General features: G+C 35.0%; 1 protein-coding gene and 1 pseudogene across 1 annotated transcript in view; both read right to left on the bottom strand.

The window, feature by feature from the left end:
* Window positions 1-4,014: 4,014 nt before the first annotated feature.
* Window positions 4,015-12,463, bottom strand: part of TFAM (transcription factor A, mitochondrial) — a 17,528-nt gene continuing 9,079 nt past the window's right edge. Inside the window, exons 6-7 of the mRNA XM_029931719.1 lie at window positions 8,065-8,121; window positions 4,015-7,589 (exon numbers count right to left, since the gene is read on the bottom strand). Of these exons, the coding sequence (XP_029787579.1) occupies window positions 7,443-7,589; window positions 8,065-8,121 (204 nt within the window). The 3' untranslated portion in view covers window positions 4,015-7,442. The remainder of the gene's footprint in view (window positions 7,590-8,064; window positions 8,122-12,463) is intronic.
* Window positions 10,368-10,496, bottom strand: LOC115286076 (annotated as a pseudogene).

The following is a 12,463-nucleotide window of genomic DNA, read 5'->3' as shown; positions in this document are numbered from 1 at the left end:
CTTACAAATGAGGTGAAAAATCTATACTCTGAAAACTATTGAAAGCTTATGAAGTAAATTGAAGACACAAAAAGAAAAGGAAAAGTATTCCATGTTCCTGGATTGGAAGAACGTTGTTAAAATGTTGATATTACCCAAAGCAATCTACATATTCAATGCAATTCCTTTCAAAGTAACACGAGTATTCTTCAAAGAGCTATAATAAACAATCCTAAAATTTGTATGGAACCAGAAAAGACCCCAAATAGCCAAAGCAATTTTGAAAAATAAAATCAAAGCCAGAGGCATCATCTTCCTGGACTTCAAGATATATTACAAAGCTGTAATCAAGACAGTATAGTACTGGCACAAAAACAGACCCTCAGATCAATGGAACAGAATAGAGAACCCAGAAATGGACCACCAATGTATGGCCAACTAATCTTTGACAAAGCAGGAAAGAATATCCAATGGAATAAAGACAGTCTCTTCAGCAAATGGTACTGGGAAAACTAGACAGCGACATGCAGAAAAATAAACCTGGAACACTTTCTTACACCATATACAAAAATAAACTCAAAATGGATGAAAGACCTAAATGTAATAATACAAGAAGCCATCAAAATCCTAGAGGAGAAAGCAGGCAAAAACCTCTTTGACCTTGGCCACAGCATCTTCTTATCAATACGTCTCTGAAGGCAAGGGAAACAAAAGCAAAAATGAACTATTTGGACCTCATCAAGATAAAGAGCTTCTGCACAGTGAAGGAAACAATCAGCAAAACTAAAAGGCAGCCAATGGAATGGGAGAAGATATTTGCAAATGACATATCAGATAAAGGGTTAGAACCCAAAATCTATAAAGAACTTCTCAAACTCAACACCCAAAAACAAATAATCCACTGAAGAAATGGGCAAAGTAGATGAATAGACACTTCTCCAAAGACATCCAGATGGCTAACCAACATATGAAAAATAATGCTCAACATCACTCATAAGGGAAATACAAATCAAAACCACAATGAGATTCCACCTCACGCTGGACAGAGTGGCTAACATTAACAATTCAAGCAACAACAGATGTTGGCAAGGATGTGGAGAAAGATCTTTTTTGCACTGCTGGTGGGAATGCAAACTGGGTGCAGCCACTCTGGGAAACAGCATGGCGGTTTCTCAAAAAATTAAGAATAGAACTACCCTACGACCCAGCAATTTATTGTGTCATTAGGTATTTATTCAAGGACTACAGGTCTGTTGTTTTGAAGGGGCACATGCACCCTGATGTTTATAGCAGCACTATCGACAATAACCAAAGTATGGAAAGAGACCAAATGTCTATCAACGGATAAATGGATAAAGATGTGGTATTTAGAATTTATCCAATTTCACTGGACACACACACACACACACACACACACACACACACACACACACACAATGGAGTATTACTCAGAAATCAAAAAGAATGAAATCTTGCCATTTGCAACTACATGGATGGAGCTGGAGGGTATTATGCTACGGGAAATTAGAGAAAGAAAAATATCATATGATTTCACTCATATGAGGACTTTAGGAGACAAAACAGATGAACATAAGGGAAGGGAAGCAAAATTGATAATAAGAACAGGGAGGGAGACCAAACAGAAAAGACTCTTATAGAGAACAAACAGGATTGCTGGAGGGGTTGTGGGAGGGAGGATGATCTAAATGGGTAAGAGGCATTAAGGAATCTACTCCTGAATTCACTGTTGCACTATATGCTAACTAACTTGTATGCAAATTAAACTATAAATATTTTAATTTTTTTAATTTAAAAAAATAAAAGCAAAATGATTTAGAATACATTGAGTAAATAACAGAAGCCATATTCTTAGTGCCACTTTAATATAGAGATGTACTTTCTATAGATACAAGGGAAGAAGGAAATAGATTGGCCCTGTGCACAATTCCTTCCTTTCTTTTGGTTTTGTTCAACACTTTTTTAAAGAAATAACAATACTAAAACATTGGGATAAAAATAAAAGCTCTAGGGTTGATTCTTTTGAGCAAGGGTTGAGAATCACAGCACTGAGTATGGATAGAGCCCACCATGCAGTATGATAGCATTCTACATTCCTCAGCTTAAGCAAAGTAACTAGGAAGTAACCAACAAACTCTATAGTCTGTCCATTCTTACTTCTCTCTTGCCTCACCCAACCCCAATTTCTCTCCACTTAAGGGAAAACCTTTGTAAGTGGCCCCCACTACTCAGAACTGATGAGACCTCCATGTTTTTCACCCACCTTATGTGGTTTGCTCATATTGCCACCAATGAGCATTTATTGATCCTTACCTATCTTCTGTCTTCCGAAAATACCTAGAAATTGCTGCTCGAATGATGGTAGTTTTGTTTTCTAATGTTGCTATTATTTGTCCACTTACATTGCACTTCTTTAGTCACTTCAATGAATTTTTAAAAAGGAAAAGGGATGCCCTCTTCATCTCACCATTTTCAAGCCTTTTTATCATGATTTGATTTTAATAGAGAGGATAGCTAGTTCTAATTATTTTCCTTATGCACATTTTTTCCTTGTTCTTAACACTCAGTAACAAACTTCATCAATTTTCATTTTCCATTAAAAAACAGGAACACTTCACTTCTGAATCCAAGATAACACTGTCAGTAATAGTATTAGCTAAAGGTTATGACATGTCTCACCATTATTCAAATTGTCATTCAGCCTTTTATTAGAGGGCCAGTAGGAGTTTGCAAAGGTAAAAACTGAGGGTGAGGATATAACTTTTGGGGAAATATCCTCAGGTGTTTAGGTGTGACTTATATTTGATAATAAGCTTACATGTAGTCAGATTTATTAATGTCAAAATTAAAACATTTATGCTTTTAACAAATCTCCACTCCCCCACCTAAGTAGTCTTGTAGTCAGGGTATAAAATTTAGTTACACAACTACTGAGGACCTGTTCTGACAGGTGACTGAAGGGAAAAAAAAATCAAAATTTGGTAGAAAATGATTCAATAATTTATGAAGGATTAATAAATTTGGGTCCCTCCTCTTATCACTTAATCTCACCCAATTCAATGCACTAAATTTCCAATGTAAACAAGTAATTTAAATAGGACCTTAGAGATGGGTATAGCCAAATCAAGTTTTTTAATGTGAAATCTGGTAGTTGGCAGCCTATATAATAAAAGGTCACTGTGTCAAAACTATGCACTCCCTTCCTTATTTCCACATTTATAAATGATTTGTGGGGGATGAGAAATGAAATTGGATAAATTCTAAATTCAGTCAATATAAGCAAAAATGAATAAATTCAATATCTTCTTGTAAATCAGAAACCATTTCCTATAAAGTATGTCAAATGATGTTAGGTGATAAAAATGTTTAGCTTATTCTTGTTTAGGGTCAATTTTAGTATTTAGTTCCTTAGCTAAATATTTTTTTAATATTTTAAATATATTAGAAAAAGATGTATTTTATGTATTTTTCATTAAATGCAATCAATGATTTAATCAATTATCAGAAGTACTCTATTTGTGAACAATGTGAGAGACTGATAATAGCAGCTTTGTATAATTTTAGTTTCTGTTTAGAGTTTTTAAAATTCATCGCTTCTCAGCCTTTTGGCTAAGATCAAGTGTAGAGTTTTATAAATTCAAAGTAATAAATATGTTCATTTTCTTATTCTTTCCAAAGGTTCAATTTAGAAATTTTTACTGCTTTAAAATTGCAAAACAGACAGTCTGTGCTTAGTAACATTTTCATATTTCTAAGAACTTGGTGCTATGAAGAGGAGAAAAAATAATAAAGAATAAAAAAGGAAGAGAATATTATTAAAATGAATATTGATAAAATTAAGAGAAATAATGGATACCATCAGTTAACTATGTAAAAACTTCCTGCTGTTTTAGCACAACCTGGTGGTGATTTTTAGGTACAGCAAATGTCAGGAAAAAATAAAATTTTCTACTTTAAATCCACTTACAGTAATACCGTTTTAATTCACAAATTAAATGCATACATTTAGAGCCATTATAAAACCATATGCCTTTTATTTTAAGATGGCATTTCCAAAAGAGGAGTTAGTCAAAAACAATAGAAAAAACCGAATTAAGTAGGCTGAATGTACACACAGTATCCTTTAAGTAAATGTCAGAAAGTAAAATAATCACATAGTCCCCTCACCTGTCATCAAATTATTTCAGAAACCTAATATCGATATTCCAATGAGCAAAAAGTACAAAAATCTCTTTATGACTAACTGCTTAGAAAAGCATAAACAGTACTTTCATTTCTTCAGCATCTTTCCTTCTAGCACTTTCTGTACCTCCTACAGCAATTACTTTCTTGGGGCAACTTTCATCTTTTATGAGTGGCCACTGGTTATTGACCAGTAAGATCTTGTTCATTATAAGAGAAACTTTGTGGGGCACCTGGGTTGCTCAGTAGGTTAAGAGTCCAACTTCAGGTCATGATATCATGGTTTGTGAGTCTGAGACCCACATGGGACTCTCTGTCACCATAGAACCCAACCAGGATCCTCTGTCCCCTACTCTCTGCCCCTCCCCTGCTTGCTCTCTCCTTTAAAAATAAGAAATAAAAAAATTATAACAGAAACTGTATATATTGTTAATCTAGATGGCATCTGGTACATGGCATTCCAGCCGTCAGCATGTCCTAAAGTTTACTAAGGTATGGAATCAGAGATTCTAATATTTAAAGTACTAATAGTAACATTCTTTTAGAAATGAAGAAAACCCAATAAAATGTGGTATTATCAATAATGTGGTTTTGCTCTAGCCATTGTTTCATGCTTCTTTTTTCAATACGAGGGTGTAACTACTTGAGAACTTACTAGACACTGAAGTTCCCAATGTACCTGGGAAGATATGATTTGAGTGTGTTCCGTATAAAATAGCATACGTAGGTTAAGTTAAATGCTAAAAGACCTCAGAATTAATTGCGAAGATGTGCTTTATACTACATTTGTCAGGCAGATGTTTACAAAATTCATTTCTCTATCTCACCCATTCTACAAGATTTACTACCAACACAGATTCCTACGTACTGCTTGGGCTCATCTGAAACACAGAACACAGTAAATTATTTGACTGATGACTTTCTCCATTCTCGAGATGGTATATAATCAGTACCTTTCTAGATGCCACAGGGAGTTAGGGCTTAATTTTTTCCTGGAAACCCTAATGAGAAAGACTGATAGACACTAGTAATGTACCTCCTCTTCTTCCCCAAAATCTTTCTAGCCTCAGAACCACGGTATATCTATTTTTTCATGGCATATCTATTTAACTAATGGCAGACTGTTCTGTATTTGTAACCACAGGGGAAAGTTTGAAAACACACAACTTTATATGTTTAAATCTTATTCTTCCTCTTAAGTTCTATTTTTCTCTTCAGTCCCTACCTTAGCCAAGCTTATTATACACGACTCATCTTTCCAGGACTTTTTACTGAGTTTCTATACAGAAACAACAAAAAATCTTCAGGTTTTCTGGAGATTGAGAAGCTACAAATTTTCTCAATGTTTAGCATAAAATTAAGTGCATATAAATTTTGAATTATCCTGTTCAACTGATGATGAAAGATGATTTTGATCAAAGGGTGGTACAAATTTTGAAAACCTTTGCTTGACTCCCCAGAGAGGATAAACAAATGCTAAAAGTTGGTAAGATTTCTGTGGTTTGTGCTAACTGAAAAGCTCATAGAGCTTTTACCAAGCCATAACAAATAATTTGAAAGAATCTCATCCCATACTATATGGACATTTTTTATTATACTGAAAATAATTTGAACCTACAGTACTTTCCTTGCTAACACTGTGGAGCAACTCTGCTTAGCTTTTTCAGTGAGTTAACTTCTTTCCTCTTAAGATAATGGTGACAAAGATTCTAAAACCAAGAACTTCTAAAAGAATTTTACACCATTACTAACAATTATACATTGGACACTAGTAGTTACGCACAGAACCCTAGTCACACTAGTCTATACTATAGGCCATAGATTGACAAACTTTCTTTGTAAAGGGTCAGATAGCAAATATTCTAGGCAGGCTATGCAGGCTTCACAGTCTCTGAAATGACTACTCAACACTGTTCCACAACAGCAGCCATAAACCTTGAGTAAAAGAACAAATATAACTGTGTCCCAATAAAACTTCATTTACGGACACCAAATCTTTTAATTTTCATGTTTTGAAACTTTTTTTAATCACTTAAAACTATAAACACAATTCTTAGCCCACAGGTCATGGAAAAAAAAAAAAAAAAGCATTGGGCTAGATTTAGCCTATACACCAGAATTAGCTAACCCTTATATGGGCTTTTATATGTTATGCAAAATGTTTAAATTCCAAGTCTAAAGATTTTGATTTTTAGATCTCTCATTTTAAAACTTGTACTTGACAAGTTGACTATTTCCTGACTAAATATACTCACATGGGAAAGAGAAAATAGTTCAGAATACATATTCCTATTTAGAAAAGGAAACACGACTGGAAAAATTTTGCAAAATGAATCTTTCATCTTAAAACAGGTAATTAGGAAACATTTAAAATTTTTATTCTATGCAACATAAAACAATATGCATAGATTTGGTACATAATTTTTTTGGTTTTTACTTTAGGAAAAAAGACAATGAGGAAAAGTTTATAAATCTAACTCTTTTATAAAAAGTGGCAACAGAAACCAGCAATTCCTTGCATGTACAGCCATCAATTCTGAATATATGAATTACACCTAGGAACTGCCATTTACATAGAGGAGTTCTGGGTGCTCTTTTAAGTTTGTTTATTTATTTTGAGAGAAAGAGAATGAGAGAGTATGAGTGGGGAGGAGCAGAGAGAGAGAATGAGTGGGGGAAAGGCAGAGAGAGAGAGAATCCCAAGCAGGCTCTGTACCGTCAGAGTGGAGCCAGATGTTGGGCTCGAACTGATAAACTGTTAAGACTATGACCTGAGCCAAAAACAAGATTAGACGCAAAACCAACTGAGTCACCCAGGCACCCCTCTTTTAAAATGTACAACTGTATCATAAAACACTATGACTTCTACAATTTGGGAGACTTTTGAATATGAAACTCCTGCCTCCATACATATATAAGGAAACAAGAATACTCCTTCAGTCATCAAGTATAAAAAAACTTCACAGTCTAATTTACCTTTATCAAAGGTAAAATGATTCACTACTGCATTTCATAGATTATCGTGATTCTCAGTAGTTCCCTTAACACAAAATAAATTTCACATGAACTTTTTATCTGTTTGGGTTTTCCAAAGCAAGATACTACTACAAAATGTATTGAACTGGCAGAAGTCCATGGGCTAAATAAAAAGGAATATATAAAATGTTCACCAACTTTATCCTTTCTAATTTTCAATAGCATCGGGTACTGAGACCTAATTGGTTTGTTGTCTATCCATTATGAACATAACTCAATCTTCTATTTTAATACTCTTCGGTGTCATTTTTTGCTTGGTGCTTTATTGTGCGACGCAGAAGATCATTTCGTCCAACTTCAAGCATCTGTTCTTCCCAAGATTTCATTTCATTGTAATAACGAATTTTATCATCATTGGCTAATTGAATATACACCTGAGAAAAAGTGTAATTGTTAAAATGATTTCTTTTAGAAGAATCTTTACAATTAAATTCTGGAATGTTTCCATATACTCTAGAAATCACCTTACTATTCTACATGTATAAAGGGGAACTGATGAAGGAACATTTTATTTGAGATAAAAGATGAGAAAAAGGTTAAGAGATAAAGATAATTAAGTTGTTACAATTTCAGGGCTTGGAATGTGGGAAGGGAGCTGAGGCAAGGTGTGACTGTCAGTGGATAGAGTGAATACTCTTAAGTTATGAGTGACATTGTTTTTTATTTGTAGTTAAAAACTACCAAAAGAAAAATGCTGAACTGGTCCTAAGGATATAAAAATAATTTTAAAATACTTTAACTGTGTTATTAGTAATATAAGTTGTCTTTACATGAATAAAAGCCTTGCCCGAATATATTATCTCATAGACATTCTAACTAGACACTTGAGACTAAATCCATACTACTTACTTGCTTTTGAGAACTAGAGAGATTTTTCCAGTTTTCATTTATTGTCTTCAGCTTTACCTGTAAAACACATATATTTTAAGTACCAGATACAGGGACTTCAGTGGTAAAGAAAGATCTTTTTAAATTATTGATTATAACAACAAAATCTGATATCAAGAATCACAGGCAAAGTCTTATCAATTCTTTACCTTCCTTTTTAAAAAATTTTTTAATGTTTGTTCATTTTTGATAGAGACAAAGAGAGTAAGGGAGGGCAGAGAGAAATGAAGACATGGGGTCACCTGGGTGGCTCCGTTGGTTGAGTGCCCAACTTTGGTTCAGGTCACGATCTTGTGGTTCATGAGTTCGAGCCCTGCGTCTAGCTCTGTGCTGATCACACAGAACCTGAAGCCTGCTTCAGATTCTGTGTCTCCCTCTCTCTTTGTCCCTCCCCCACTCATGCTCTCTCTCTTAAAAATAAACATTAAAAAAATTTTTTTAAATTAAAAAAAATAGTTAATTTAAAAAAAACTGAAAACACAGAATCTGAAGCAGGCTCCAAACTGTCAGCACAAGAGCCTGAAGCAGGGCTCAAACCCACGAGCTGTGAGATCATGACCTGAGTCAGAGTCCAATACTTAACCGACTGAACCACCCAGAGGCCCCTTACCTTTCTTTCTAAATAAAAACTATTAAAATATACATAAAATGAATAGGATGAAGATATTTTCCTTTTTTATTGATAATCAAAATATAACATTTTAATAGTTTCAGGTATAAACTTGATTATTTGTACATCCTGTAAAATGATCACTACCATAAGTCTAGTTTAATCCGTCACAATACATAGTCACAAAAAATTTTTTATGAGAACTTTTAAGATTTACTCCAGGCAACTTTCAAAAGTGCAGTATGTTATTAACTATAATCACCATGTTGTTGTTTTTTAGAGAGAGAGCATGTGCACACATGTGAGTGGGAGAGGGGGAAAAAGGGGAGAAAGAATCTTAAGCAGACTACACTCAGCGCAGAGCTCACCTCACAACCCTGGGGTCATGACCTGAGCCAAAATCAAGAGTAGGATGCTCAGCAGATTGAGTCACCCAGGCACCCCAACAGTCACCATGTTGTACATATCCTCAGGACTTAATTATTTAAAATTAGAAGTTGGTACACTTTGACCATTCTTACCCATTTTGTATCCCAATCCCAACCTCTGGCAACCATCAATCCATTCTATTTATGAACTTGGTTGTTTTCTTATTTTCAAGATTCCACATATAAGAGAGATCATACAGTTATTTGTCTGTTTCTGACTTATCCATTATCCATCATCCATCAATGGACAGTTGGATAGTTTCCACCTCTTGATCTATTGTAAATAATGCCCAATGAAACATGGGGAAACAAGTATCTTTCTGAGTTAGCGTTTTTGTTTCCTGTGGATAAACACCCAAAAGTAGAACTGCAAGATCATACAGTAATTCTATTAACTTTTTGAAGAACCTCCATAACATTTTATATAGTGAGCTGCAATCTACATTCCCATCAACATGAGCAAAAGGATTTCCTTTTCTTAGCATCTGTGCCAACACCTGTTAGTTTCCTGTCATTTTGATAGTAGCCATTCTACAATGAGAAAGAATGAAATATGGCCATTTGTAGCAAAGTGGATGGACCTCGAGGGTGTTATACTAAGTGAAATAAGTCAGGCAGCGAAGGACAGATACTGTATGTTGGCACTCATAGGTCTAATAGGAGAACAAGAGAAACCTAATGGAAGACCTTGGGGAGGGGAAGAGGGAAAGAGATTTGGGGAGAGAGGGGGACGCAAAACTTGAGAGACTACTGAATACTGAAAACGAACTGAGGGTTGAAGGGGGAGGAGGGAAAAGAGGTGGTGGTGATGGAGGAGGGCACTTGTGGGGAAGAGCACTGGGTGTTATATGGAAACCAATTTGACAATAAACTATTAATAAAAAATAAAAATTAAAAAAAAATTTAAAAACAGATAATAGCCATTCTAACAGGTATAAGTTGATATCTCACTGTGGCTTTGATTTGCCAAAGTGAGTTTGATTTGCCTGATCATTACTGATGCTGAAAATCTTTTTATGTACCTGTTAGCCATCTGTATGTCTTCTTTGGAAAAATGTTCATTCAGATCCTCTCCCATGTTTTAAATCAGATATTTTTTTGAGTTGTATAGTTCTTTATACATTTTAGATACTAACCCCTTACCAGATAGATGATTTTCAAATCTTTTCTCCCCATTCAGTAGGTTACTTTTTCTCTGTTAATGGTTTCCTTTGCTGTGCAGATGGATCTTTTTTGATTCAGCAGTATTAATATTCAAGTATAAATCTATGCTCGTATGATAGACTAACTTCAACTACCAATAATTGCACCTCAGATAAACCTCATTGGCTACAATACTGCCACTGTGCAAAGCTAGACTAACTTCAAAGACAAGTGTTTTATTTCCTTCCTGTATCTTAATGTTTTATTCTAAAATTTGTGCCAAAGCATTTAGGCATACTCATAGGAACAATACAACACTGGTCCTTAATTCTACTGAGCTAAACTTAATTATATGACTTCAAAGACAAGTGTTTTATTTCCTTCCTGTATCTTAATGTTTTATTCTAAAATTTGTGCCAAAGCATTTAGGCATACTCATAGGAACAATACAACACTGGTCCTTAATTCTGAGCTAAACTTAATTATATGACTTGGAAAAAGTCATTATTACCTCTCGTAAGCTTGGTTCTTCATTTATAAAATTAAAGGATCCAGGAAACCCAGGGATGGATGACAGTTGGAGAGGAGAGTCAGCACACCTCACACAGTATGTGCCATTGCTCCCAGAAAGCAGAGACTAAGGCAATAAGTGGGTCGGTGGGTGAAGAACGAGGGGCAGAGGGTGAGACAAAAGGGGTAGGAGAAGGCAAGTGTGAAAGAGGGAGAGAAATGGTCTGAAAGAGATCTATTTAAAGCTAAGAGGAAGTTATCAGTGATTTTAAGGAAAAGCAGAGTGAGAATAAGGAACTTTACTGTTCTGACCAGAAAACTAAATTTTTTCCTATCAACAAAAATAGAGGTTCAGATAGTATCTGAGACTACATAACTATCATGTTGTGAACACTTTAAAACTTAGCTTTATAAACACATCTAATATATTCAGGGACATTTACTCACTAAATAATTGCTCTCTTAGTTCCGGAAGAAAGTGCTTCAATCTTTCATAACTAAGTTTTTGCTTATATTTAATCCATAAAGTTTTGTATTCACTGAGTTCAATAATAAATTTATGAAGTGACATGCATAAAAAATCTGGTCTTTCATCTTAATAAAGTAGTTCATTAAAGAAAATTAAACAGATTAAAAGATATTTAGTTTGCTCCTTCCTAAGACCCATCAAACAAGCCCTTCTACCATGTGAGGACACAGTGAGACAGTACCAGCTATGAACTAAGAGGGACCTCACTAGCAGGGAACCACGACGGTGCCTTGATCTTGGACTTCCCAGCCTCCAGAACTGTGAAAAATAAATTTCTATTGTTCATTTTTTAAAAGTTAATAAATAAACAACATTTGTAAGGCATAAACCCACATGGACAAAAACAAGGGAGGGCACTATCAACACGAAATTTTAGCAGCTAAAAAGCAGGTGGAGAAATGGTAACTGACTTAGCAAACCAAGAAGGTCGATTCCCAAGCTGGCATTGGGGAAAGCCATAAAGCAAACCGATTTACAATGCAGAATTCCCAAGTAGCTCAGGAATTGGCAGCATCAGATAGATAGAAAACAGCAGTGAAAGTTGGGCTTAAAACAAGAGGACTGACTGAAATTCTCTTGAGAAAGAAATTAAATCCCCACCATGGGTAGTGTTGGGGCCCAGCAGGCAAAAAATACCCTCAAACAATATTTGGCCTCTTGGGCCCCACATATGGCTTCTGTTCATCCTATGATTTTCTCATTGCTTTGCAAAGAGGCATATACTTTTAGGCTTTGAATCAACGTGGGTCAGTCGGTGACCTTCTCTTACTTTATTTTCTGGCTCTTTGTCTGCTGTTGGGAGTGAACATAATCCTCTGCCAAAAGATTTGCTTATAAAAGGATGAGCATCTTACCCTTGAATAATTGATGAAGGGCCTCAAGGAATGTATATCTCCTCATAGAATTCTTCAGGCTTATCTTATGTTCAAAACCAGACTATTATTAGGGGATTCCTCTTTTGTAATGACTTAATCCTGTTACTTACTACTGTCCTGATAAGAATGACCTTTTCCAGAGTCTTTACTTCAAGGACCTTGAACTATGTAACCATTAAAGAAACAATGTAATCACCCATGGTATATAAGACCCTGGCTATCTTAATAAAGTGTGGCTTTACCACCATCCACGTTGTCTGTCTCG

This window comes from Suricata suricatta, chromosome 2 (assembly GCF_006229205.1).
Source record: "Suricata suricatta isolate VVHF042 chromosome 2, meerkat_22Aug2017_6uvM2_HiC, whole genome shotgun sequence".
Classification (NCBI taxonomy): Eukaryota; Metazoa; Chordata; class Mammalia; order Carnivora; family Herpestidae; genus Suricata; species Suricata suricatta.
This window is presented reverse-complemented; position numbering and strand designations above follow the sequence as displayed.